At 55.7% G+C, this 27,716-nt stretch overlaps 2 protein-coding genes across 5 annotated transcripts in view; one reads left to right on the forward strand and one right to left on the reverse strand.

The window, feature by feature from the left end:
• The window catches only part of CDH23 (cadherin related 23), a 365,329-nt gene extending 346,200 nt beyond the window's left edge, over window positions 1–19,129 (forward strand). The window contains exons 48-69 of one of the 2 annotated variants that reach the window (XM_021699647.1): window positions 2,998–3,114; window positions 4,258–4,482; window positions 5,068–5,237; window positions 5,462–5,599; window positions 6,554–6,673; window positions 8,159–8,336; window positions 8,485–8,696; window positions 10,548–10,739; window positions 10,892–11,005; window positions 11,611–11,740; window positions 11,850–12,101; window positions 12,210–12,371; window positions 13,915–14,171; window positions 14,523–14,620; window positions 15,043–15,163; window positions 15,244–15,323; window positions 15,461–15,501; window positions 15,661–15,721; window positions 16,205–16,334; window positions 16,534–16,656; window positions 17,059–17,163; window positions 18,044–19,129. In XM_021699647.1, the coding sequence (XP_021555322.1) occupies window positions 2,998–3,114; window positions 4,258–4,482; window positions 5,068–5,237; window positions 5,462–5,599; window positions 6,554–6,673; window positions 8,159–8,336; window positions 8,485–8,696; window positions 10,548–10,739; window positions 10,892–11,005; window positions 11,611–11,740; window positions 11,850–12,101; window positions 12,210–12,371; window positions 13,915–14,171; window positions 14,523–14,620; window positions 15,043–15,163; window positions 15,244–15,323; window positions 15,461–15,501; window positions 15,661–15,721; window positions 16,205–16,334; window positions 16,534–16,656; window positions 17,059–17,163; window positions 18,044–18,370 (3,353 nt within the window). In that variant the 3' untranslated portion in view covers window positions 18,371–19,129. The remainder of the gene's footprint in view (window positions 1–2,997; window positions 3,115–4,257; window positions 4,483–5,067; window positions 5,238–5,461; window positions 5,600–6,553; window positions 6,674–8,158; window positions 8,337–8,484; window positions 8,697–10,547; window positions 10,740–10,891; window positions 11,006–11,610; window positions 11,741–11,849; window positions 12,102–12,209; window positions 12,372–13,914; window positions 14,172–14,522; window positions 14,621–15,042; window positions 15,164–15,243; window positions 15,324–15,460; window positions 15,502–15,660; window positions 15,722–16,204; window positions 16,335–16,533; window positions 16,657–17,058; window positions 17,164–18,043) is intronic. The other variant, XM_021699649.1, reaches the window with a different exon arrangement.
• Window positions 19,130–19,346: 217 nt separating this feature from the next.
• Window positions 19,347–27,716, reverse strand: part of LOC110589557 (prosaposin) — a 34,275-nt gene continuing 25,905 nt past the window's right edge. Inside the window, exons 8-15 of one of the 3 annotated variants that reach the window (XM_021700090.1) lie at window positions 26,532–26,540; window positions 24,570–24,701; window positions 22,993–23,088; window positions 22,525–22,711; window positions 22,284–22,441; window positions 21,889–21,969; window positions 21,543–21,650; window positions 19,347–20,488 (exon numbers count right to left, since the gene is read on the reverse strand). In XM_021700090.1, coding sequence (XP_021555765.1) covers window positions 20,453–20,488; window positions 21,543–21,650; window positions 21,889–21,969; window positions 22,284–22,441; window positions 22,525–22,711; window positions 22,993–23,088; window positions 24,570–24,701; window positions 26,532–26,540 — 807 coding nt within the window. In that variant the 3' untranslated portion in view covers window positions 19,347–20,452. The remainder of the gene's footprint in view (window positions 20,489–21,542; window positions 21,651–21,888; window positions 21,970–22,283; window positions 22,442–22,524; window positions 22,712–22,992; window positions 23,089–24,569; window positions 24,702–26,531; window positions 26,541–27,716) is intronic. The other 2 variants (XM_021700091.1, XM_021700092.1) reach the window with 2 other exon arrangements.

Here is a 27,716-nt window from a genome sequence, read left to right on the forward strand (position 1 = left end):
ATTCCCTCAGCTGCCCCCCCTACCACTCCCTTCCCCCACCCCCAACACCACATTGTCCCCTCTCTTCTCCCTCTCTTCCCTGGCTCCTTCCCTCTCTCCTCTCTCCTCCTCCTCCTTGTATCAGCTCCATCTCTCCTTCCAGTCTCCCTCACTCTACCAGTGTTCCATGTGAGAACGCCCACCTCACCACACTCTTGCCAGTACTAAATATTGTAGAGCTTTCGTGTTTGTAATTGTATAGGAAAATGGTACCTTGTTTTAATATGTATCTCTTTAATAACCAGGTGGTTGAACACTTTCTTCATACGTATGCTAGTCATTTAAGTCATCTGTAAATCTTATATATACCCTTGATGATTTTCTTAAACTATCACAAAAGAAACAACTGTGGCTTATCTTTCATGACCTATGCAGCTTATTATCATTTTGATGGCTTTACCATTTTCCCAATAGTTTCATGTTTTTCTCCTCTAGGGAGTTAGGAAGGGGACATGGGACCCCTACAGGTATACTCCTTGGAACAAGGCCAAGAAGAGTGACAGAAAAACTAATGTGGCTATGACAAAATTCTAAAAATCATTGTTATTCAGAGAAATGCATAGTAAAACAGCAATGAGATAGCAATTTTCCATATGTAATTAGCAGATGTTAAGATGCTGGACAGTATTGAGTATTGGTGACAATGTGGGGACATCAGAACGCTCATACATTACTGTAGGAGCTTAGACTGCTTCCACCATCTAGACAGCAGTATAGCACAAAGTCCACTCATACCCCATGATTCAGCAATTCTGCTTGTGGGTATATGTCCCAAGGATATTCTCAGGTCAGTAACAGGACTATATGCCATGTTACCTGCCATGTTATTGGTGGTGGGAGTTGGAGGCCACCTGAGCATCCATCCCTAGGAGATTGGAGAGTAAAACATGGTGGGAGTACACCAGGAATACTATGCAGCAGTCCGAAGCGATAGATTAGATTCACAGAGAAATGTGGGTAGACCTTAAAAATAACTACTTACTGAAAGAGTAAGAAATAGAATGGGAGATATATACATATCACAGTCCCACTTGTGTAAATGTAAAATACACACACACACACACACACAAATACATGATTTTCAGGAACACTTCCAAATGAAAAATATACTTCAGTCTATTACAGTGATTGACCAAGGGGAGAAGAGGGAAGAGGAGATACATACATAAAACAAGAGTGGTACCAGTGACCACAGGGTGCACTAACCCAAAGAGTACGATTCACTCAATATGCATCTGAGGTCCAAAGGAAAAAAGAAGACAGGAAAACCGTGAGCACTAGAAGAATTTAGATGGGTTAGCCATGCCCCAGGGGAGCAAACTCCCTGCTGCCGTGGTTGGTCAGGACCATGGAAAGCTGCTCTGTGCCCCGCCCCACTTTATGTTGGGCTGATGCCTTTACCACTTTTCTCAGCTCTGTTCTCCCTCCCTCCAACTGACTCTCTTCTCTCTATTTTTCTTTCCAGTGTCCTCTCTGCCCCCTCTTCCTCATGCTTTCCCTACCCCTCTTGCTTACCTTTCCTCCCCTTTCTTCTTGCCAGAGCCTCAGCTCCCTGAGTGCTCCTATCCAATGGGGCGCCCCCTTGCTCTCCTGCTTCCTACCCACCCCCTTTCCCTTCCACTCCCTTCCCTCTCAAACCTCCTGCCCTGGTCTGCTCTGAATCCTACCGCCCCCCATGCCCTGCTCTGCTCCATCCCCTCTGCACCCTGAACTAACTGATGTTAACCCTTTCTCTCTTCCTCATGGCTGGCAGGCCTGCAGGTTTGAGCTCGGTTTCTCTGTCACTTCCCACCTCATCTCTGCTTCACCCCATTGCCTTCCTCCATACCATACCCCTACCACCCTTCCTGTCCTGTGGGGCCCAGGCCAAGGCCGGGGCCCAGCCTTCGCAGACTGAATGCAGCCACCCTCTCCCCATCCTCGCTCCCCAGCCTCGGGGACGGGGAGCGAGAGTAGGAAGAGGAGGAGAAGGCAGCGGCCCAGGGTAAGTGACCGCCCGTGGCTGGGAACCCGAGGAAGACAGAAGCCCAGCAGGGGGTCTGCCAAGGGGGAAGGCAATCCCAGAGGCCACACTGCCTGCGAGGGAGCTGGAGACAGAGAGGGAGTTTCACCTAGGATCAGGGCCCCAGGCCCTCCAACAGAGCCCAGCCCTCCAACAGGCCCAACTACGTCTGTCCAGCTCAAGCCCCAGCCTCTGGAGGGTTCCTCTGTGATTCAGGGGCAGGCAAGGGCTGTGGGGGGCAGGGGGCAGGAGAAAAGGAAACAACTCCTTGCTAGTGTTAACACAGGACGGTGCTCCTTGCCCACAATCAGGCCCTGTCATGCCCCACTTAATCAAGGCAAAGAGGTAGGACTGACCATCCAGCCTGCCCCACCACTGTCCCCTCCAGAGAACACCCTCAGGGATTTCTAGCTGCCTTGACCTTTTATACTTGGTCTCCCTAGAATACAAGCATTGTTTAAGCTATGATAAAATGCACGTGACATAAAATGTACCACATTAACCATATTTAAGCATACGGTTCAGTAGTGTCGGGATACACAATTGTTGTAGAATATAAGCGTTTTTGAAACAAGCAATTACATGGCACTCTGTGTCCAGCACCGTTCTAAACCCTTTGCAAATGTAAACTCATTTTACGGTTATAATCCTCAAAATAGCTCTATGCAATAGATACTGTAATTATCCTCATTTTATAAATGAGGAAACAGGTGCAGAAATGTTCAATAATTTTCCCAAGTTCACCTGGCTAGTAAGCAGTGAGTGAGGGGCAGAGTGAGGTGCCCCCAGCTTGCAGGTGACTGTGGTCTCATCCCAGCCAAAGATGTCACCGGCAAGTCCCAGTTCCACTGGGGATCGCTGCCCTTGGTGTGGTTTGGGGGAGCTAGCCAGGAGAGCCCCTGGGAGGCCCAGATGTTATGGGATTCCCCTCAAACTGAACCTAGTCTGGTCTACAGGGTCCGTAATGGTGAAGTCCCCGCTGAACAGGGAGCTGGTTGCCACCTATGAAGTCACTCTCTCGGTGACTGACAATGCCAGTGACCTACCAGAGCGCTCTGTCAGCGTGCCAAACGGTAAGGCTCCCCCCCACGCCCGCCCCGGCATCTGCCCGTCAGGGTAGGGACAGCAGGCTGGGAACAGGCACAGGCCTGCCCCCAGGGACGGAGCAGCAGGAGCCGCTCACTGCAGGGGCTGCCAGTGGTCAGGCTACATGAAGGGTATGAAGGGCGGCCGCTCCAGGGAGGCTCAGGGTGGCCCTGTGTCCCAGTTGTGAGAGCTCAATGGAGGGGGATCCAGAAGCCCAGAACTGTGTGTGATCTTGAACCCAAAGGCTCTGAGTGGGAAGGAGGTTTGGCAGAGGCTGGACGGGCATTGAGAAATCGACCGGCCAACAGAGACTTGGGCCAGAGTCCCACCTCAGAGCCAGTGAGGAGCGTGAGGTTGGCATGTGTGACGGGAACCTCAGATCCAACGGCAAACTGTGGGGTCAGCCCAAGGAAGGAAAGCGCGAGGAAACGTGAACATCCGTGGAGGCCAAGACACCACTTTGGAGGGCGCGGGCACCAGAGCAGAGAGGGGTGCAGGCCGCTGCCCTGCTTGCAGCCTGAGGCATGACTGGGAGGGGCTGCTAAAGGAGTGGATTTTGCATGGGCAGAGCAGGAAGGGGAGTGGGGTGTGGTGAAGGGGTGGCCTCAAGTCACCCAGCTGCAGGGATGGAGAGATAGACCTGGCAGATATTGGCTGCTTATCTTTACAGGCCAGAGCCTAAGCTTTCAGGAAGGAAGAGCAGACCTGGCCATTGCCTACATGTCCCCTGCTCAGAGGGCAAGGGCCCAGGTGGGTTACATAGAGGGGATACCTCAGACTAGAAGTAGAAGGCTGAATCATGGAAAGGGTCTTCGACCCTTAGACCATCACAATCCTCCTACCTCATTGGACAGGTTGGGAAACTGAGGCACAGTAAGGGCCAGGGACTCCGCCAAGTTTCACTCAGCCGGTTGGTGGAACCCAAACCCCTTCCCCTATGGAAGAGTGAGCGACCTAGACCAGGGGAAAGGGTCACATGCGACCGCACGAGGGTTGGGTCGAGCTTCAGGGTGTCCCAGGAGGGCAGTGAAAGGCCACCACCCTCTTCGGGCTTGACTGACCCTTAGGAAGGCCAGGCCTAGCCACATTGGTGTCCCTCACGTCACCCTTACCCCCTGCTTCCACCCCAGCCAAGCTGACAGTCAACATCCTGGACGTCAATGACAATACGCCCCAGTTCAAGCCCTTCGGGATCACCTACTACACAGAGCGGATCCTGGAGGGGGCCACCCCAGGCACCACGCTCATTGCTGTGGCCGCCATGGACCCGGACAAGGGCCTCAATGGGCTGATCACCTACACGCTGCTGGACCTGATGCCCCCAGGCTATGTCCAGCTGGAAGACTCCTCAGCAGGTGGGTGGGAAATCTGCCAGAGGGGTACTGGGGGACATGGATCTGTGCCTGCTCAGCCTCCACAGGGGACCCTGGCCCACTTGTTGCCCTCCAGTTGGGGCCCCACCCTAGCCCCTCAGTGGGCTGGGCCAGATCCAATATGGCCAGCATTCTCGTCACTCCCAGATGCCCAAACTACAGGAGAGGAGAGTACCTAGTCCCAGGTGGGGTGGAGGCCCCCTCTGAGGTCTACTGGACCCCTGGGATACTCCACCAGCGTCTCCACAACCCAGCCTTCCACTATGAGTCTCACTTAGGGAGCGAGAAGGCCAAGACAAGAATCTCTCAGAGGAGGTTCTGGGCTAGTTGGTACTCATCCCTTTGACTTGTGAAAAGCTTTCTCACCCCTCCAGTAAGGAGAACAGCTGGATACCAGTTGCCGTGAGGCCTCTGGCCTGCCTGCCCCTGGGCACTGCTGCTGGGCCACCCTCCTTCTTCAGGGGGTCACCCCTGCCCCTCAGAGTTCCAGATCCTTCTCTTTATACTCCGGAGAGCTTCCATGAGTGAGGAGCGGCCAAACCGGCAGTGGGTGCCTCTGTGTCTTAGGGAAAGTCATTGCCAACCAGACGGTGGACTTTGAGGAAGTGCACTGGCTCAACTTCACTGTGAGGGCCTCAGACAATGGGTCTCCGCCCCGAGCAGCTGAGATCCCCGTCTACCTGGAGATCGTGGACATCAATGACAACAACCCCATCTTTGACCAGTCTTCCTACCAGGTGGGCAGCCGGGCAACAAGTCGGGTCAGGACCCAGGCCCAGGCCTTGGGGCCTTTGGGCATCTTCCACCCCTACCCTGCCGGCCTCCACGCCCCGCAGGTGTGGCCACCCCATGAGCAGCTTGGTGCCCTGGGTTGTCTACCAGGTGAGTTTTCAGGGCAGGGGCATAGACACTAGGCCTGACCCGAGCCCGCTTTCTTCTCTCCCTGCCCGCTGGGCTCCAGGAAGCTGTCTTTGAGGATGTGCCTGTGGGCACGGTCATCCTGACCGTCACCGCCACAGATGCTGACTCGGGCAACTTTGCCCTCATTGAGTACAGCCTCGGGGATGGAGAGGGCAAGTTTGCCATCAACCCCACCACGGTAAGCAAGCCAACTGGGTGGTGGGAAGGGCGCAGGGGCAGAGGCTGAGAAGCCACCACAAGTCGACCCGGCTTCTGGGTCCTGCCATCGGGATGTCTGTGGTCTCGGAGGTTTTTCCACCAAGTCAGCAAGCCCGGCAAGAGTCCCAGACATCCTGTAGACTGTGGCCTTTCTGTCCCTGTGGCCAGAGTTTTTTGGAACTAGCCTTTGTGGGACAAAAAAATTCTGAGATGTGTCCCCACCAGACTAGAAAACTTGACTCGGGTCCAGGCGACTGCTTTTTAAAACTGTCAAGAGAGAGGTATAGGAAGCTCTGCGGAAAGTGGACACAGTGTTTGAGCTCCTGCTGTATCCATGGCCCCGTATCAGTGCTGGGGGGCGGGGGAAAGAAGCCTCCATGGGTGTCTTCCCCATGCTGCCATGGGTCTCAGACTTGTGGGAGAGTAGAAACTCAAGAGAAAGGATGGGTGATGATTTCAAATGACTGTAAATTGGTTCAAAGCTGCTGTTTCAGCACAGGGAGAGACCACTGTGGCCTGGGGGTGGCTGGTCAGGCAGGACCTTCCCCAGGGATGGGGTCAGAACTGGACTTTCCCTCCTACAGCCTCTTGCTGCCCACATCCCCCTACACTCTGCCCCGTCAGCAGGGTTCTGTCCTTCCTGCTCAGTGTGAATGATCAGTCATGCCCCTGGCCTGGCACTGTGAACAGCAAATGCTCTACACCTGGCCAGGTAGCAAGCTCCAGCCTGGGCTGTCCAACCCATCTCCAGGTGGATTGGAGTCGTGAGGGCAAGCGGAGCCACTAGAATCCAAGCTCCCTGGGGGTAGGGGCTGTTGTCTCTTCTGTTCGGTGCCGTGTCTCCAGAGCCTAGAACAATGTCTGGCGTAGAGTGAATGCTCAATAAATATCAGTTGGATTGATGAAGGACCTGATTCTACCCTCCCCTTACTAGGGTGACATCTATGTGCTATCCTCTCTGGACCGGGAGGAGAAGGACCACTATATTCTGACGGCCTTGGCCAAAGACAACCCTGGAGATATAGCCAGCAACCGTCGAGAAAATTCGGTGCAGGTAAGGGCCACCAGCCCAGGCCAGGGACGCTAAGGACTGGAATTGTGGAGGCAGCAAGCAAAGCCTTAACTTTAGAGAACGCTGCAGAGTGGGAGCAGAGCCCCCCCACCCCGTCCCCTCAGAGACATGGTGGCAGGAGGAGACGGCAGGAGCTTAGCTGGGTGAGTCAAATGGCGGTGGCTTAGGGAGATGGGGACTCTCTCAGAGAAATCTGTTGTGCCCAGCCCCTGCGAAGACAGTGTTTAAACATATCTGAGTGGAACCCAAGTAAAGCCTGGGGCTCCAATGTCCCACTATCCATGGTGTCCCAGTGAAAACAACAGTCCAGCAACCAAACATAATTGTAACACAGTTATTTTCATTTATGTCCCTTCAAGAACATTAAGAGGGTTTCCAGTTCTCAGCCCCATTCCTACTCCGGCTCTAGCCTCAACACAGTTGCCCTGAGGCCAGCCTACCGCCTTCTAAGCTCTGTCCCCACTTCTGTCCAAAGTCCCATGCCTTGAGGCTCTGCTTTCTCCTTTCTTCCCCGGTTCCTGCTTTGTCCAGTCCTTTCTGTATGCAGTTCTGCCGTTTCTCCCCACAATAGCCTAACCATCCAAGGAAAACTCTCCTGGAGCGTGGGGGCTGGTGAGCAGCTGGGTGGGCAAAGACAAAGTCCTGTTAGCAGGTCTCCCTAAGGGGGAAGGAGCCGGGAGCACTCACACGCCCGAATCCCGTCCCTGTCACACTGCTGCGCTGGGAACAGCCCAGTATTTGGAGTCAGAAGACTAAGACTGCACTGGGTGTCTGGCATATAACCTCTCTGAGCCTCAGTTGTCAACTCTGCAGGAGGTGGGAGGCAGGGAGATGGGGAGTTGGAAGGTGCTTTGTGCACAGAACAGGGTTCTTAAAATCCTGAAGGGCTCTCGTGGGGATGCAGTCAGGCAGGGCGTCAGCAGCCAGGGGAGAGACGGCCTCGGCCTGGTGTGGCCATGGGCCCCGCCCTGGCCTGGGGGGTCGGCAGAGGGAGCCAAGTTCCAAGCCAGACACACATGCCAACCAAGAACGAACTTTTGGGAGTGGAGGAATCACAGGGCAGCATTAAGGTTGAGAAATTAAGAGTCAGATGTAGGGGCCACGGTGGGAAGGAGCAAAGGACGGAGTGGGAGGGGGGTGGGGAGGGCTCCCTGCTTCGGGACCCAGACACAGATACCTGGTAACCACAGGACTAGCTGCAGAGCATTAACTGGGGCCGGGAGCTGTGCATCACGGGAGAGCCTTACCGGCCCCTGAGAGAGGAGATATTACTGTCCCCAGCGCACAGCTAAGGACATGGAGACTCGGCCGGTGGGGGGCAGGGGGTAAAATAAATTGAGGTCGGAATCCAATAGTGGGCACTGTCTACGCTGACTTTTACTCCTGTATGACCGAATCACCCGAAGCAGCCCGTCAGTATGACCTTTGACCTGACCTTTGACCTCAGCCTCCCGCCCACCCCCCCAGGTGGTGATCCAGGTGCTGGACGTCAATGACTGCCGGCCACAGTTCTCCAAGGCCCAGTTCAGCACAAGCGTGTATGAGAACGAGCCGGCAGGCACCTCAGTCATCACCATGATGGCCACCGACCAGGACGAGGGCCCCAATGGGGAGTTGGCCTACTCACTTGAGGGCCCTGGCATGGGTAAGTAGCCCGCTCCCCACCCGTGATGTCTTGGGCGTGGGAGGAGCAGGCGGTGGTCTGCGCAGCCCCAGGCCAGGAGGAGGAGGAGGAGGGACGGGAGGGACGTCTCAGCCAGAGCCAGGCCCGGCTCTCCTGTCCCACCCGCCAGAGGCCTTCCACGTGGACATGGACTCAGGTCTGGTGACCACAAAGCGGCCGCTGCAGTCCTACGAGAGGTTCAACCTGACCGTGGTGGCCACGGATGGCGGACAGCCCCCACTCTGGGGCACCACCATGCTCCTGGTGGAGGTCATCGACGTCAACGATAACCGCCCCGTCTTCGTGCGCCCGCCCAACGGCACCGTCCTCCACATCAGAGAGGTACCACTGTCCCCCGGGCCTCCCGCCCACCACCATCTCCCTCCCGCAGTCACGCCTGGAAGAGCAAAAGGGTCCCCCTGGGAAGGTGGGGAAACTGAGGCCACTACGCCAGTGCAAGGTCCTGGGCCCAAGTCTGACTGTCACTACTGTGACCTTGAGAAAGTGACTTCTCTGGGTGGTTTTTCATCCGCAAAACAGGACTAAGAATAGTAGATGCCCTAGCTCTTGCTCCTAGATGTCTGCCAAAAAAGGCGGCCTCCCCGGACACCCACTTCCCCTGTATTTGTGTCTCAAAATATACACACATGTTCCTTCCGTCTGTCTGCTGTTCCTGCTGATACCCGGCCTAGGGACTGGGGATGGGCATCCAAATAAGAAACAAGGGGAAGTGGCTGAGGTTCCAGAATTCCCCAATCCTTCTTCTATCCCTTGTTCTAAATTGCCTCATAAAGGCAGGGAGCATTCTTTTATCCCCTGCCCTGCCCCTCCTTCCTCTCAGCCCCCAGGCCCGACCTGCTCAGTGCTGGTCCACTCAGGGGATCTCCCACCTGTTCTCTGTTCCCCGAACTTCAGCATGCCTCCGCCTCTCAGAATGTCAGTATCAGGTCCTTGTCACTGTCCCCACTTTGAGGTCCCACAGGAGACATATCCCCCAGGGCTGAGCAGCAGGAAACTCTGTGCCCAGACCTTGTGAGTTGCTTTATCCGGTGCCCATGGCAGTGAGGGAATGGTCCTCTTTGCGCTGCCCACTGGGGAGCTCGGCGAGGCCAGCCCACGCTGAGTGACCCTGCAGGGGCTTAGTGCACAGACCTTGCCCCCCACCCCTCAGTTTCCATTTTCCTGTCAACCGTTTCTTTTTCTTTACCCTGATTTTTTTTTAACTTGTTCATTCTTGTTATAATTTATACGTTCTTGTAAGTGGCCTCAAATCTTTTGTGGAAGAAGGCAAGATATAAATTAATAATAATCTAGTTCTTTTCCACAACAAAGGCCCCATTTGCTATGTTTTCCCCTTCAAGACACCGTATTTTGAAAGATCCGTGTCTCCCAAACAGCCAGCATTTGTCATCACGCTTGCTATTAATTAGATGTAACTACCATTTGGAGTTTCTGATTGTCCTGATCAGTGAGATACAAAGTAAAGCCATGCTGAGCTGATAATTTTTCAAGTAAAGGCCAAGAAATGTGCTCTTTTCCTTGTGCCCTGTGCAGCCTTATTATGGGTTAGTATATGATGTCCATCAGATTTCTTGAGATCTTAGACTTAACTCAAGGGAATCAGGAGCCTGGGGCCCAGAGAGGTAGAGTGCATGTCTAAGTCACACGGTGAATTCGTAACAGACTAGAACCCAGCTGTTGTCTCTATCCACCATGTCATCCTACCCGCCTGTCCCTCGTTTTCAGGTACCCCACTGGGTAGATGGTGGTGTCTGGGGATACCTAGGGCTCCTATGATTAGGGTAGCAGAGCACAAGACAGACCCAAGGACAGAGGGGTAGCTGTGGCCTCAGCCTTTGGATTCCCCTTCCGCCTTCCAGTGGGATCCAAGGGACGGGGGAAGCCCCTGGAAGGGCAATAACCCTGGGAGAGTGTGAAGCATGGTGGATGGAGACCAGGCAGGTCCACCGAGGGGCAGTGGAGTGGGGGTGGGGTGAAGGGATGTTCTAGCAGGTGCTCAAGACTCCAGGAGAGCAGCTAAGCCGGCAGACATTTCCTAAGGATGCTGGAAGGTGGCAAGGACAGTCTGCTGAGTGAGGAGAAAGAACAAGAGCGCCGTCAGGGCCTGGGAGCTGGGATTCTCTCAGACGCCCCAGGAGCCTCCCTGCCAACCCCCGCCACCCCCCACCGCAGGAGATCCCGCTGCGCTCCAATGTATATGAGGTCTATGCCACAGACAAGGACGAGGGCCTCAATGGGGCCGTGCGCTACAGCTTCCTGAAGACGGCGGGCAACCGGGACTGGGAGTACTTCACCATCGACCCCATCAGCGGCCTCATCCAGACAGCTCAGCGCCTGGACCGCGAGAAACAGGCCCTGTACAGCGTAAGGGGGCGGGGCCCGGGTGAGGGGCGGGGCCGAGGGCGGGGCTTTCCTCCGGCCACAGGGCCACCCCCTCCCTACCTAGAATGCCTGCCAGGGTGGTGAGCTGGCTCCCCGGGGGTGCCCTCCTCTGACTATGTTCTTCTGTCCCCCAGCTCATCCTGGTGGCGAGCGACCTGGGCCAGCCAGTGCCATACGAGACCATGCAGCCGCTGCAAGTGGCCCTGGAGGACATCGACGACAACGAACCCCTCTTTGTGAGGCCTCCAGTGAGCTCACCCCCGCCCCGCCCCGCACCAGCCACACCCACACAGGGACTCACCCGCCCCTGTGCACATTGCCGCTACGTGTGGTTACATTTGGAAACCCTGCACGCACCTCACAGAACAAATATTTACTGAGCAGTTGCTATTTCAAGGTCCTACTCGGCAGTCAGCAAAGCCAACAGGCCGGCCTTGTGGAGAGGTAGCTCTCCTGATTGCATGCACGAGAGCACGCACAGGAAACCTGAAATTCAGCTCTGCTGCACGGAGCTGGGCCTGAGCCCCTCCTGTTGACTCAGACTCTGCGATGTGCTGGGGTTTTTTCTTGTGTGCACATGGGATGTGAGGTTCCCCGGAGACCGTGTGAGTGCGAGTGTGCGCACATGCACATGTATATGACTGTGCCCCCTTGTTCAGACATCGGCTCAGGTGTTCTGTGAAGCTCTTTGCTTCATAGAACAGGCCAGGCCAGGCCCAACCCATGCTTCTTGATGTTCCAGAAGCTCTGCTCACCCCACGGGGCCTGGGCAGTGAATTCCCTCAGCCCACAAAAGGCACTGCCTGGGGCCCTCCGACCTTGGCCTCCTGTGGCCCCCCTCTCCCCCCTGCAGAAAGGCAGCCCCCAGTACCAGTTGCTGACAGTGCCCGAGCACTCTCCACGTGGCACCCTCGTGGGCAATGTGACAGGCGCCATGGACGCAGACGAGGGCCCCAACGCCATCGTGTACTACTTCATTGCAGGTGGGGCCTGCGGGGGGCTCATGTCCTACCGACCCTGGGGCTGGAGAGGACCCCACCATGCCCCACCCCGGCCCCACCCCCTCACCCTGTGCCGTGGTCCCACCCGCAGCCGGCAACGCAGAGAAGAACTTCCATCTGCAGCCTGACGGGCGCCTGCTGGTGCTGCGGGACCTGGACCGGGAGCGGGAATCTGTCTTCTCCTTCATCGTCAAGGCCTCGAGCAACCGCAGCTGGACACCCCCGCGGGGGCCCTCCCCGGCCCTCGACCTGGTCACCGATCTCACCCTGCAAGAGGTGCGCGTTGTGCTAGAAGACATCAACGACCAGCCCCCGCGCTTCACCAAGGCCGAGTACACAGCAGGTGCCGGGGGCGGGGTCTGGGTCCTGGGGGCGGAGCCTGGGTCCCGGGGACAGAGCGCCCCCTCTCTCCCCCGGCCCTGCCACTTAGATCCGCCTGCCCGTTCCGCAGGAGTGGCCACCGATGCCAAGGTGGGCTCAGAGTTGATCCAGGTGCTGGCCCTGGATGCAGACATTGGCAACAACAGCCTCGTCTTCTACAGCATCCTGGCCATCCACTACTTTCGGGCCCTCGCCAATGACTCTGAGGACGTGGGCCAGGTCTTCACCATGGGTAGGAGCCTCCACCCAAGACCTCTGTCACTGCATGGACTGTAGTCTGGAGGAGATGGGGTCTGTGTGGGCACCACAGGGTATGAGTGACTGGCCAGCCAGCCATGTGAATCCTTCCATTCACCCTCCCATCTAACCGTCATCCAGCCAGCCCCTTGTGAATCCTTTCTTCCATCTAACTTTCTAGTCTCTGATCCATGTCTCCATCTCTCCATCTACCCACCCGCTTTCTCCTTCCTTCCTTCCCTCCATCTTCTCATCCATCCGTTATTCATCCATCCATCCATCCATTCACCCACGCATGTGTCAGTCTGCCCCACCCCGGGCATCTGTCCATCCTTCCTCTCACTCATCCATCCGTCCACCCATCTACCCATCTGTCCATTCATCCATCCACATTCCCATCCTCCTCCTTTCCGTATGTCCACCTGTCTTCCCATTTGTGTACCTCTCCCTCCCCTGGGTCAGGCATTGTGCTAAGCACTGGGGGGCACATATGTACCTAAAGGTATGCATGTTGACTTGTGCATTTGCCTGTGTGGATAGCTGAGCCTCTTGGATCAAGTTCAAGAAGGTGTCCTGGTGGGTGTCCCATGACCTTACTTCTAGACCCCACCCCTTCCCCACTCTTGCCTACAGGAGTCAGTCTAGACTCCTTCCTTGGCCTGCTTTTCAAGGTTCACCAGGTCTTCCTCCCAGTCCCTCTTCTGTTTCCACAGCCCGCCCACTACCTGTAAGGGCCCGGTGTCCACCCAAAGCTGAACGCCTAAGCACTCCTTCAGCCTTTTCTATACCGCCCTCCGTTGGCCTTTGCTCTTCGTCTTCACCTCCTGAAATACCACCTTGACCTTCACCTCTGCCTTCAGATATGCTCCCCATTACCATCCTCTGGAGCCTAATTCACAGGCCACCTCCCCTGGTCACACAACCAGATGCCATCCTTTGTCCTCTGATCTACTGCTGCTCTTAGTTTAGTAAATCAAGGCACAGAGAGGCTACATAGCTTGCTAAAGGTCACACAGCCAGAAAGTGGCAGATCTTGAACCCAGGTCTACGGTCTTCTAAGACAAGACTGCCACAGCACCTCGGGTCATCTCTGTAGTATGGCTGTGGAATTCTGAAGTGCATGTGTGTGTGAGAGAGAGTCAGTGGGGGGGCTCAGACGTGTTCCCTGATCCCCCAGCATGGGACAGAGGAGTCCCAAACTTACCATCCTTAGGTCAGTGCAGCCCACAGCTGTGTTTGAACTTGCAGGGTTTAAGTAAAAACTTAGAAATCTCTAGAAGTACCAGTTTGGGCAGCAGCGGCTGCCTTCTCTGAGGATGAGAAATCAGCTGAGCCGACGCCAATGCCACTGCTCCCTCAGATGAACACTCACGTTCGCTCATCCCCACGCCTCTCTCCCGGGCCCTGCGGGCACTTACGGCCTGAGATGCTGCCTCCCCTCGGTGTGTCCAAATGCCCCTGGCCCTCACCCCTCCCCAGGGGGTTCAGGGGCACTGGCTGGTCCCTGAGCTGCACCTGCCCGTGGGCTCTTCCCACAGGGAGTGTGGATGGTATCCTGCGCACCTTCGACCTCTTCATGGCCTACAGCCCCGGCTACTTTGTGGTGGACATCGTGGCCCGGGACCTAGCAGGCCACAACGACACAGCCATCGTCGGCATCTACATCCTGAGGGATGACCAGCGTGTCAAGATCGTCATTAATGAGATCCCTGACCGCGTGCGTGGCTTTGAGGAGGAGTTCATCCGCCTGCTCTCCAACATCACTGGTGCCGTCGTCAACACTGATGATGTGCAGGTGCCCCATGGAACCGCCCCAGGTCTAGGGGCTGTGAGGGGAGGGGGACCAGGCCACAGGGACAGGGCATGGCAGAGAGATCAGGGGTCTGAAAGGGGGTCTGTGCCGCCTCTGTCATTCCCTAGCAACGTGGCCTCGGAGAAGTCCTTCCACGTCTCTGGCCCTCAGTAGCCTCACCTATAAAATGGGGCTAATAATAGTGCCCAGCCCCATGCAGTGAAGTGATTGGCATCATGCTTGGTCCTCGGGGAGCACTCAGCAGCGATGCGTTTATTGGCAGGGGAGGCCAGGAGGGGTTCCCCATCCCATTCCTTGCTCCTGCCACAGCCCACCATGCCCCCTCTCGCCTAGTTCCATGTGGACAAGAAGGGTCGGGTGAACTTCGCACAGACCGAGCTGCTCATCCATGTGGTGAACCGCGATACCAACCGCATCCTGGACGTGGACCGGTGGGTGGGGTCTGTGCTCAGACCGTCGGCCCGACCTCCCTGCCCTGGAGTTGGGGAGGGACCCCCCCAGGGACCCCCCAAAGGAGGCAGATAACACCATCAGGCTGGCTGTGCAGGGGTTCCCCCCTCAGCAGGGCCAGTAGAGAATAGTTTGGGGGTGTCCTCCACCCCTCTGAGCCTTACTCTCCCCATCTGTAAAATGCCAAGTACTACATGGATGGCGAGGAGCAAGCAGGATCTTGTGTTGAGGGGTGGTGAACCCTATAAGATACAAAGCTATTCTAGCTAGGTGGGATCTGATCTTGCAAGACTTGGTGGGGTTGAATTTGGGAGTCAGAGGCAAGAGCTCTGCAGACCTTTCTGCGTGGGACAAGCTCTTAAGGAATGGCTGAGGGGAGCTGAGGCCCTTGCCCCTTGCGCAGGGTGATCCAGATGATTGACGAGAACAAGGAGCAGCTACGGAATCTCTTCCGGAACTACAACGTTCTGGATGTGCAGCCTGCCATCTCTGTCCGGCTGCCCGACGACATGTCCGCCCTGCAGGTAGTCCTGGTGGCACCCAGCCCCGCCGCCCCTCTGCCCTGGGTGCTCTTGCCCACTCATGCCTGGCCCCACTCCCCCAGATGGCGATCATTGTCCTGGCCATTCTCCTCTTCTTGGCGGCCATGCTCTTCATCCTCATGAACTGGTACTACAGGACTGTGTGAGTGACCCCCACCTCCCTGCCCTGGGACAGGCTGACCAGCCCTGCTCCTGGGACAGTCACAGAGGTAGGCAGGGCCCTGAGATGCCAGCCCTGCCCAGCCTCCTTCACCAGCCCCTCTCTCTGCTTCCCTCCAGACACAAGAGGAAGCTCAAAGCCATTGTGGCTGGCTCAGCAGGTGAGCAAGGGCTGTGATGGGGGGGGAGGGGGTGCTGAGAGGGCAGGAGGGGCCCCGAGGGGCCTAGAGTGCCTGTCTAGGCCTCACAAGGCTGGCTCGGCTCCCCCGGCCCAGCAGGGTGCACCCCTCCCCTCCATGCCCCAGCACTTCTCCCTACAGGGAACCGTGGTTTCATCGACATCATGGACATGCCCAACACCAACAAGTATTCCTTTGATGGGTAAGTGGGGTCCCTGAGCCCTCCGGGTGCACTTTGGGGAGGCCTGCCCAGGACCCAGTTGGAGTAGGTTCTCTACCACCCCTCAAGCTCTGAGGGACCAGACTAGCTAAAACTTTGGGTGGTGGTGCCCCCTAGTGGGCCAGTCACCCTTCTCTACACTCAGAAACTATTGGCTGAGCTGGGATCCACACCCTAATTGGGCCCCAGTGCCAGGGGACATAGACTTTGGATACCACATGCAGAGTGAGGCCGCTGGACCCAAGCTGATCCAGACTGACACGTCGCCCTGGTTCCTGCAGGATCCTAGTGTGGGAGGGTGCACCCCTGAGGACCACAGGCAAGGGGCCTCCTTCTCATGGCCCTGAACCACCAGTCCCGTGCTGGCCAGGGAAGAGGGCAGCGGTTAGTGGGGAAGCTACAAGAGCATCTGTGCACTCAGGCTGTCCCTCCTCACTCCAACCCTCCACCACCCCCAACATGCAGAGCCAACCCCGTGTGGCTGGATCCTTTCTGTCGGAACCTGGAGCTGGCTGCCCAGGCTGAGCATGAGGACGACCTGCCAGAGAACCTGAGTGAGATCGCAGACCTATGGAATAGCCCCACCCGCACCCATGTGAGCCGGGGCCAGAGCTGGGGGCTGGGGGACAGTCGTGAGGGATGGGGTGGAGGTAAAGCAGGTCTTGGCCACTGCTCGCCAAGGAGCTGGGTTCCGGGGGTGGGGGTGGGGGGATTGTATCCACTGCTCCGGGTGTGTATGTACACGTTTGTGCATGCAGTCTACCTCTGCTCCAGTTCCTGTTCTCTCTCCCCAGGGAACTTTTGGGCGTGAACCGGCAGCAGTCAAGCCTGATGATGACCGGTACCTGCGGGCAGCCATCCAGGAGTATGACAACATTGCCAAGCTGGGCCAGATCATTCGGGAGGGACCCATCAAGGTGAGTCCTCCCTGCAGGCTCCTGCACCACACCCCCTCAGGGCCCTGCATCCAGACCTCTGACCGCACTAGGACTAGCTGCAGAGGATACAGAAATGGGGGAGGATCCTGGGAAACAACTTTTCCACCTCTAGGCTCAGCTAGAACTGGGCAAGAGTGCGCAGAAAGAGGGGCCCGGGCACTGGGCTGATGGGGAGCTGCTTCAGCCTGCAGTGGCCTGGAGCCCACGTGGGTCTGGCTGGTCACTGTCACCAGCAAGCTCTGCTCCCAATCCTCTACCCTCGGATCAGGTGCCTATGCACCCTAGACTACTAGCACCTTCCATCACCCCCATCAGAGTTAGTGAGGGGTGTGGCAGGCAGGGGAGGGCCTTGGTGGGGGGTTAACCCTCTCCCTCCCCCAGGGCTCGCTGCTCAAGGTGGTCCTGGAGGATTACCTGCGGCTCAAAAAGCTCTTTGCACAGCGGATGGTGCAAAAAGCCTCCTCCTGCCACTCCTCCATCTCTGAGGTAGCCGGGCGGGCCCGGAGCTGTGTGCTGTGCCCCAGCGCTGGGGGTGCTCATTCCCTCCCTCCCTCTCTCTCTCAGTCTCTCTCCCCAGCCACCTTCATCCTTCTCAGTCTCTAGAGTTCAGCAGCCAGGGCCAAAGACAGCAATGGGTGGGGTCCAGGAAGTCTACTTGCTGGGCTCCACAGTGGGCCTTCCCAGGGTGGGTACTGGGGAGTGTTTCTCAGACTTGAGGGGCCCAAGAAGATGCCCTGAAGGAGTGATGTCCTATAGGAAACTGGCTCAGGGTCAAATGGGTCTATATAGGTTTGTTTGCCTGCAGTAATGTCAAGACTTTAAGAACTCAGACTTTATTTAAAAACCCAGATTTCCAATTGGGCCAACAATTCCCAAATGGAATAGGCCAGAGCTAACAGTTCCACATGGGACAAAAGTGCCACATGGTGAGTTTCCACTATATCCTGTCACCCCTCCAACTTCACCTGTGGACACTCCCTACCTGGCCAGAGTGGATCCTGTTTGAGGACAGATTGGTAACAAATCCAGATCCCAAAACTGCATCACAGGATCTTTATAGATCATTAAATACACAGAATTCAAGATTCTCATGGGAAGCCCACGTTCTAAGAACACCACCCTAAGTGTCCGTGGTGCCCCCTTTGTACCCAGTTTGAGAAACACTGTCATCAGCTGACAGGCCTACTGCAGCTCGAGCCCTGAGTGCCTTGCAGTTACCTGTGTGCGGGAGGGAAGAAACAGTGACACAGCAGGTGTGATTCTGGGGCCAGCCACCTGCTCAGCCCTTGGGCATGGCCCTGAGCCTGGGCGGGTCCCAGAGCCTGGGCGGGTCCCAGAGCCACGGGCGGATCCTGGCCTCTTGCAGCTGATCCAGACGGAGCAGGAGGAGGAGCCGGGGGAGCGCAGCCCCGCCCAGGGCAGCCTGCGCTTCCGCCACAAGCTGCCCACAGAGCTGAAGGGGCCCGACGGCATCCACATGGTGCACGGCAGCACTGGCACGCTGCTGGCCACTGACCTTAACAGCCTGCCCGAGGACGACCAGAAGGGTCTGGGCCGCTCGCTGGAGACCCTGACCACGGCGGAAGCCAGTGCCTTCGAGCGCAACGCCCGCACGGAGTCGGCCAAATCCACGCCCCTGCACAAGCTTCGTGATGTGATCCTGGAGAGCCCCCTGGAGATCACAGAGCTATGACCAGACGGGGGGGCCTCGCTGGTGTCCCCCATCCTCCCGGGGCAGGGCAGAGCAGGACCACAGTGTGGGCCCCTCCCCAGGCCGGCCAGGGCTGTACCACCTCGGGCTGGCCTGGTGGAGCCCGCTCCAGTTGCTCAGACTCCGCTTCTGCCAGACGCCCATTCAGCACCTGACATCTACCTTCATAAAATTTGTTATTTTTTTAAGAAAACCAAACAAAAATAATAAGCATCTAAGGACAAGGTAAGGAGGGTCACTGGGGACCCAGGAGTCTGAGGACGAACTCAGCCCAGGCTGAGCTCTAAAAAGGCCACGCAGGCCCTCTCCCTCTCCCCTCCCCACATCCCTGTCCATCCCCCACCCTCCCCCGCCCCACGCCCAGCACCAGGGGAGGGAGGCCCAGAGCTGGCTTACCCCACCTGGCCTTGATTCTGACTTCAGCTCAAGTCCCAATGCATTTCTAGCACATCCCCCGGCTGGATACCCAGCTGGGGGCCGTGAGTGATCCCTACCTCCCCACACAGACATGGTCAATGTCAGCGAACTGCGTTCTCTACATTCCACTGGCTTCCCAAACGTGCCGGCTCATAAAGAGAAAGGACTGGTGTTCCCTTGGGTTCTGAATGTAGAGTGTTTGTGTGTATTCCTTTTTTAAATTAAGTTATTCCCTCAACATTTTCCCCTTGATTTTAACTGGTACTCACTGAACGTTTCTGGAATGGTCTGCATTTTAAATAAGAAAAACAACTCACAAGGAGACAATTCAATTCGTTGTGGCTCAGTAAACTACCCTCGGGGTTGGCCTGGGGCAAGGGGGAGGGGGCCTAGTCAATGGGGGGGATTCTCTTTGCCCACTTCGCTCGCTTTCTGCGGCCAAGAGGGGCCAGAGGACCCTGGACACCCACAGGTCCGTGGCCCTGCAGCAACTCAGAAACCAAACGCTGGCTGAAGTGTTACAGAAGCACTCAGGCTCAGGTCTGGTTAACAGACTTTATTTATTGTTAAATCACAGAAACTTTAGTGCAAAACGAATCAAAAAAATCATTAAGTCATTAAGTCCACTTAATAGCAACTGCATGTCTCGCTGTCTCCTGGCAACTAGAAGTGGGGCAGAAGAGGAGGCCCAACGGGAGGGACAGGCGGCAGCCAAGGCCCCGGGACAGCACCCCCAGCACCCCTCTACCTGACAGAGGCTTAGGAGCTTCTCATCCACATTTACATCCACATTTATCTGACGGCCAGAAAGACCAGCTAGGAAATGGGGGATGGAGGTGAGGGGCCGGGAGGCACTAGAGACGCACAAAGCAAGGCTCCAGCGGCCGGGTGGACACGAGAGCAAGCAGGCGGCCACTGCTGTCCACACACACACACACACACACACATACATACACTCCAGGCCCACAGGACCTGCACGTGGAGCTAGCAGACTACATTCAGACAGGTTTCCCCCTCCCACCCAGATCCAAAGAACCCCGACCAAGGCATCACCAGGAAAGACAGCCCAAAGCTGAATTGGAGGGTGACCCGGGGACAGCGACCCCGAGACCCACCCAGGCCTCCTGAGCAGATGCCTCCCGAATCTCCCCTACGGTGAGAACTATGTGGTTTTAAAAAGCCTCTATTCTGAGCCTCTGATCTTTCATGTAACACTACCTTTGTTCTGCTTCTCTGGAGCGGCCCAGGAAGAGGGGAGGTCCCTGCTGAGGGGTAGGCAGAGGGCTCAGAACAAGGCCCCAGCCAACAGGATGGAGAGCCTTCTGTCAAGCAGCTCTGGCTCGCGCCAGCCCCCAGAGCCCCCCACCACCTCCTCCAGGGAACCACCACACAAGGGCAGGCTGAAAGCCCTCCAGTGCACGGTCCATCCTCACCCGTCTAGGCAAAGGAAAGGGACAGTGAAGCAGCGGGGCAGCTGCAGGCCAGGCGCCTCCCGCACGGACAGCAATGCTACGGGGGACGGGAAGGAAGGGAGGAGGGAAAGGGAACCTATTTTTATAACAGAGTCAACAGATGGGAGTGTTCACTGCCCCAGACACACAAGTAGGAAAAGATGCTGCAGTCTCTCCAAGATGGAACGTCCCCCTTCTAGTTCCACACGTGACGTTTGCAATGCTCCACAGCCTGACGGGAGAGAGGAAGCTGGACTTAGTCTTCATGTGACAAACTCTACTCCTGGCCTGTTCCTGCAGCAGACATCACCCAAAAATGGAACTTGTTCTCCTGTCCTAGTCAGCTGGACAGCACCCCACTTACAACTGGGGAGCATGTGGCCCCCGAGCGTCGGCGACTCCTAAGGCAAGAGTCCAGAGCAGCAGCTGCAGAGCCCCTGAGTATTTTACAAGTGAGCACCCATGCAGGAGGGCCCGGGACCCCTCCACCTGGTTACAGGCGGAGTCCCAGCGTTCAGCAGGCGGCATGGAGGCCCCCAAGACAGAACTCACCCAAAAGAGTGCACCCCGGCTCAGGCCTTGAGAACAGTGGCCCCACAGGCCCCTTCACCCAGGATGGCAGCAGGGACCTACTCCTGCCGACTGTGCTATGCGCTGGGGCCGGCGGGGCAAGGAGCTGGACACGGCCAGGTGGGCATCACTGCCCCTTCCCCGCAGGGGCCCAAACTGATAGCAACCAGACCAGCGGCCACGCCCCACTGGTCATGAGGAACCCGCTGGAGTAAGAAGCTGCGCAAAAGCACATTAAGTAGCTGGCTGGTCCACCCGTCCCCACCCGAGCGAGCAGTGTGGTGCGCACCACCGGGGGCGGCCCGGCCGGGGTGGCGCCACAGGCCCTGGAACCGCCGGGCAGGCACCACGCCTCAGGGCCACTCAAGAACAACGGCTCGGCCTTGGGTGAAGACTCAGGCCAGGCTCCAGCCAAGACTGACCCCAGGGAGAGGAGGACTTGTGCAATCTCTAGGGTGGCCTCATGCGAATCTGATCCTGACCCTGTCGGAAGGGAACTAAAGGCAAAAACAAGGAAGCAGAAGCAAAAAAAACACTAAAAAATACCCCCACCCTTTACTTCTCAAAGGCAAGAACGTCATCAGTCCTCCTGCCTTTGCTGGGCGGCCTCAAATAAGCCTAGCTGCTGCTCTGGGCCTCCGTGTTTTCCCTGACACGAAGGCCAGCTAGAGCTCCCACCCCAGGCTTATCCCAGGAGCGGCAGCTGAGCTACTCACATTGCACTCGGCTGCTGCCTCCATGCTCCGGCACCAGTAGCTGGGGCCCCACACACACTTCTCGGTTCCCAAAAGAGGCTTATGGGCTGCAGGGCAGGCTCCAATTTTCTATGTGGTGAAAACGGGGAAGAATTAGATCTGCCCTACTGACCCTTTTCAAAACCAGAAATTATCAGCTTCTAGAAGCAGCTAGAACTAGAGCTCGGACATGCACTTCCAAAGTCAGTGCCGCTGAGGGAAGCCCTGTCCTCCTCCCACAGTCCATCCCCAGAGACTCTGGCAGAACCTCAGAGGAGCCCCTGCTCTATGCAGAACCGGCCGGGGCCCACGCTGCCCGGAAGCTTACCAAGCACATGAAGGAAGGGTCCATCACCTCCACCAGGACTTCTATTAGCACGGGCTCGTACTCAGTCACAAACTGATCACACTGTTAGGTAAACAGGGAGACGGGTCCAGGTCGAGGCGTGCCCATGCAGAGTGGAGGCATAAAAGAAGGGGCGCTATGCATGCTCTGCCAGCCTGGCACCCCCTTCCAGATGCCCCCACCCACCCACACTCAGCCTCCCCTCAGCTGCTCCCATTACTGCCCCTCGGCGGCTCCCCTTGAGCCAACAGACTCCTCTAAGAAATGGCTAGTTCTCCCTGAAAACTTCAATCGGGGGCACAATCGAGGAGCTACCCCAGCCTTTGCACTCTGCAGGCAGGTTCGGACGTTCTGGCCTAAAGCAGCCCAGGGCGTACCTGCTTCTGGTATGGCTCAGGCAGGAAGCTGCAGCCTTTCTCGAGAGCAGACAGGATCTCCTGCTTCGTGCTGTTTTTCTCCAGGTTGTGGTCCAAATAGGTCACCAGCTTCTTGCACACCTCACAGAAGCCACCGTCCTTGGGCTGAATCACATGGACTACACACAGGAGCACAGGCTCAGTGCCGGCAGGGCCCTCCCGAGCCCCAGGGGCCAGCCAGCCGCCCCCTCACCCCACTCACCAGGCAGCACAGGCAGCCCCTGGCTGGAGCACAGATGGAGCATGCTGCACACGATCTCAGGGCTCGCCTCCTGCAGGAGGATCGACAGGATGGAGGCGCCGTAAGTGTCCACCACCTCCTGGCACTCTTCGGATAAGGACGTAGGCAACTTTGAGCACACTTTATCCAAAGCGTGAAGTATTTCTTCCTGAAACACAGAACAAGAGAATCCTACTAGAAGAGAGGCTGGAAATCCAGGGCTGGGAAAGAATCTCAGAATACTAACATGACCAGGAAACCAGCCCACAGCCAGGTGCTATTTCCTCCCTACAAAGCAGCCCAACCCCAGCCCAGAGGGACCCACCGGTGGGCGGCCGGTGTGCGGATTCCCAGAGCTGGTGTCCAATGCTGGCAAGGGCCAAGCCCACCTCTCTGCTGGTTCTGCCACTAGGGAACAGGAACACCCTAGCATTCTAGAAATGCACATACCTCAGTCCTGTTGTTGTCAATGAGCTTGACCACCTCCTTCACCACGTACTCGCACACCTCGCAGTAAACATTAGCCTTCGCCTGGACCATGTCCTTCTGTGGGAAGGGCAGGAGAGCACTTTAATGCTGAGACCCTCACCTCACGCTCCCTGGGTCCTGCTAGCAGCTCTAAAGGGGAAGGGACACCCTGTGGCCAGGGACAGGAGAATGTCACACACAGGGTGGCTTCCGCCCGGTGTCCAAGTTTCTGTCCCTGCTGGTTTTACGTGGTGGGAGACCCATCCCTTTGCCCAGTGCTCTACCACCACCACCTCCCACCACGTACCCCCAACCCCACAGAAAAACCAGGAATTCATACTTCAGGAAGACAGAAGCAATAAAACCTGCTTTGAAAACCCCAAAGAGCAGGCTGCATGATGTATCTTATCTGGTCACCATCATTTCAGCGTTCCAGAGTCATTTTGGGAAGGTGGGTGGGAGTGCAGGGCAGAGTGAGGACTCACTACCTGTCCGCTGTTTACAAGACAGAGCTTTAAACACATTTCAGGTCTGCTCCTGTGTTTCACGTCTCACGAGTACCTGAGACCGCTTTCCCAGAGCCAGCCTCTAATAAAGTAATACTGCTAAACACAACCTTCTGTGACAGTAGACACATCTCCATCTCTGCTGACCAGCAGAGCAGCACGGACCACACTTGAAACGTGGCCAGGGCAACCACGGAACTGAACGGTTTTAAATTCTGTGTGATTCTATTTAAACGTAGTAGTCACGTGCGGCTACAATGTAAGCTGTAACTCTCCTTCATCTCCTCTGGCTATCAATTCAGTCAGCAAAACAGGGCACTTCTGCCTCCCCAACTCCATCTGACTCCTTAACCGGGTGGTAGAGACACCGCACATGCTGAGGAAGGACAGCAGAGGGAGACAAGACCACTAAAGGTCAGGTGACACGGAAGTTCTGGAGTAAGAAACACATGCGTGTGCCACATGGTAAAACGTCATGGGGCCTGGGCCCTTTTAAGAACTAAAGCGGGAGCCACATGAACACCGGGACAAGTCTGTTGACTCCTCCAGGTGAACGGTTTCAGGACTCGGTCCCTAACACACTGCTGGGCCTGTAACAGGTGCTGAACGTGAACTGCTCGGGGAATACGGTGGCTCTTCACCAAACGAAGGGCCCTAGGGAAACCACACACACCCCCATGCTCGCAAGCAGCACACCGAGAGGCTTGTGTGTGAGCCCTGGGTGTCCTGGGAACATGAGGTTTGCGCTGCGGTGATGGTGGGCAGGGCGGAGGGGCAGAAACGTGTCAGAGGATGTTGTAGACATGCTGCAGATGGAGGCTGATCCCGTGGAGCACGCGGGTTCATAACCAAGGAAATAAATGTACTCAGGGCCGGGAGCGGGACACTGTACTTGCACAGGGACACCATACCCTAATGAATGGTCTCAAACTCAAATCCCTTTAGGAGTCGGCAGGGAACCAAACAAGCATGTGCCTCACAGAATGTGGTACAATGTGGAGTGGCCTGGGCATGACACGGCCCTGGCCAGGACAACACGATGCCACCAGGTACCTTAATGGGCTCCACCAGTTCCAACGCAGGGATGATGTTCTCCGAGACCACTTTGGCAGGGATCAGAGTCTGCATGGGCATCTCCTTCACTTGGTCGCAGAACCCAACCAGGCCACAAATCTCCTTGGGTTGCTGAGAAGGCACAGACACAGCAGTCAGATGCAGGCCCACACCCACCATCCCCTCAGTCCCACCGTCTACACACAAAGGTCGGGGTGCTGGGGGAGCACCCTGGTCACAGCATCAAGACTGACTGCCAAAACAGCAAAGACTCCATGTTAAATCTCAAGGGACTCCTGTAAGTGCAGATGTACCAGTTTCACACGGGGAGGAGGCCACACAAAGTTCCGAAGGGAGAGCAGACAAAACCGCTGTCCCTGCTCCAGCCAGGAGCACCCCAGGGAAGTTAGACTTCTGGCACCTGTTTCCCTTTCACAGGCAATCACAGCCTCTCCGAGGACACCTGGTCTGCTCTAGAACCTGTTTCTCGGTCGAGCTGGTTCACTCTCAGTAGGAAATAAGCTGCATGTTCTTTCTAGAGGAGGAACCACCATGCCCACAAACTAACAGAAAGCCAAATGTCTTAGATCTTTCAGTGTTAGGACCGTTTTAAGAAAATATGGTTGACTTTTTTAAAAAACCACATTCTATTTTTACGACTGCACAAACACAGTATACACAAAACCCCAATGCCCCCAACTGATGAATCGGTATACACAAAACCCCAATGCCCCCAACTGATGAATTCTTTCAGGTCACAGAAGCTCCAGACTGATCCCCTTTCCCATCCAGGCACCAAACCACAGGGAACTAGGTAATTTGGACATCTTGACCATTTCACCATGATGATGGCCAAGAGTGAGAAAAGCATACATGCTCTGTATAGGTTGTGAACCAAATACAACCAGCACCTAGCTCTGGGCCTGATGGCAATTGCCTCCCACCACCAAACCATAGAGCAGCAGGATAGGACTCCTAACACGAGACCTGTTAATGCAAGAGAGCTAGACCATGGCTATTGTTCACCTTGTTTTAATATCGAGAAGTCTCTAAAATTAAGTAAGATTGAGGAAGTCTGAAAGTATCCTAAATATTCTGTCTCTGGCACACTTTAAGAATGGGGAGAAAACCAGAATGGGGCCAAAGACACAGCAAGCTTTTTAGAAAAAAGACAAAGACTCAGGAGGTGTGTGGCTGCTTTTGTCTCAAACTTTGTTCTACTTCCTCCTTGGGGCAGCCCGGGTGAAAATGCGGGCATTTCAGCCAAAGCCCTCTCCCATTAGACTTCAAAATACCTTTGAAAAATATTTATTCCCACAGAGAGATGCCAGTACTCAGAAGGGGGTACTAGCTCAGTTAAGTACAGTCTGGGAGCATGGTCCCAGTATTATGCAACCATTGGCCTGGCTTTTGAGCCATCTGATGTGGCTCCAGGAGCTGCAGGACCCCATCACCCAGAGGGGAAGAAGCCACAAATCAAGAGATTGTTTCCAACTCTCTGGATCCAACAGATGGGAACAGTCTGCTCACTATTTGGAAATGATTTGCTCATGCAGCAGAAGCATTTCTGGGGTCACAGAAAACAGGACTGAAGACATGCAATGCTCCCTTGAGTCATGACAGAAACAAGGTGTCCCACCGGAAGTCAGGCCTACAGTTAAGGAGGCCGAGGCATCTCCGGGGTCACCCGTGGTTCCCCATCATCACACTGGTGGCATGCACATGGCCAGCTGAGCACTAGTTTTTACCCGGAGTCCAAGGCCCTGCTGGCTTCCCTTTCTGGTCCCTTGAAGGGGAGAGGAGAACCCCAGTACCTCAAGTATTAAATCACAGGAGAGAGATGCAGAAGCTCCCCCACCAGCCTATTAACACAGATCATGCCGTTAAAAAAAAAAAAAAAATGAGCAAAATAACTACAACAAGCAGCAGACCACTACTACAAGCAAATTCCCCATCACATACCTGATCCTGCTGTTGAACAAAAAAACAGGAAATCGGAGATGAAAATAAGAGAAAGGAAACGACACAACAGTTAAGAAAAAATTAAAATAACAACCATCAGTTAACGAAGGTTTAAGTACGTCACCGGAAGTTCAGGGGAAACCTTGCAGTCACAAATCAGCAACCTACCTTGTTCCTACTATTTCAAGGGGGCCCTGAAACCTCTTCTGGCCCTCAAGGGACAGACCACACTGTCCAGCTGGTGTGTGCCCTGTCCCCATGCCCCTGACACACCAAATCATACTCAAAACACTGGACAGCAGATCCCAGAAAATGCCAGGTGATGAGGAGCTCTCCATCCTCGGAAGCCTAAGCCCCACATGCCTGCAAGGTGAGAAGCAGCAAAGTGGAACATGACACAGGACTGCCCAAATCAGGGGTGTGTGCTAGAATATAAAATACCCCCGGGGGGGGGGGGTCAGGGATCCTGCACCACATCCGCTGCTGCCTGGGCAGGCCTCAGGGCAACTTCCCCAGGTAGCCAGATGCTAGCCTGGAAGGCCGATTTGACAAAAGATCAAAAGCCTTACCCTTTGATTCAGCAATTCCAGTTCTAGTTATCTGTACTATGGGAGAAAAGGGGATCTGCACAGGCTTTTGAGTCCCAAGACAAACCCCAAAGCCACCTGAACACCCAAAGCGGATGGGTTACAGAAATTATGTTCTACCCAAACAGTAGACTACGCAATCACTTATAAATCACTTACAAGAATGTTTAACGACCAGTACATTCAGAAGCAAAATAATGCAAACTACAAAGTTTAAAGTAATATAAAACCGTACTACCTCACTGCTTTTTTTTTTTTAAACCACAAGTGATTTGTGATTTGGGAAGTATCATCCGTGTTTGCAAAAAACGTCTGTGTAGTCTATCTTTTAGGATGAGAAAATTTTTAGTTAGCTATGAGGAAGCAGTTAACCAAATCAAAATCAAAGGCTTTTTATTTCCTACTCTAGCACTCTAGCTGTGTGTCTCTGTAAGCTGCCTCTGAAGTATTTTTAGAACAAGGCATGGTGTAATCATCCCAAATAAGCTCTCTCGTGCCTGGACGGAGCCCCTGAGCAGTTCCAGCAAGGCCACAGGGTCAATCTTTTACTGTGCTGGCTGTCAGCTCTCAGCTCCGCAACTCTGTTGTCGCAGGACGA

Source organism: Neomonachus schauinslandi, chromosome 6, assembly GCF_002201575.2.
Source record: "Neomonachus schauinslandi chromosome 6, ASM220157v2, whole genome shotgun sequence".
In the NCBI taxonomy this organism is placed as follows: Eukaryota; Metazoa; Chordata; class Mammalia; order Carnivora; family Phocidae; genus Neomonachus; species Neomonachus schauinslandi.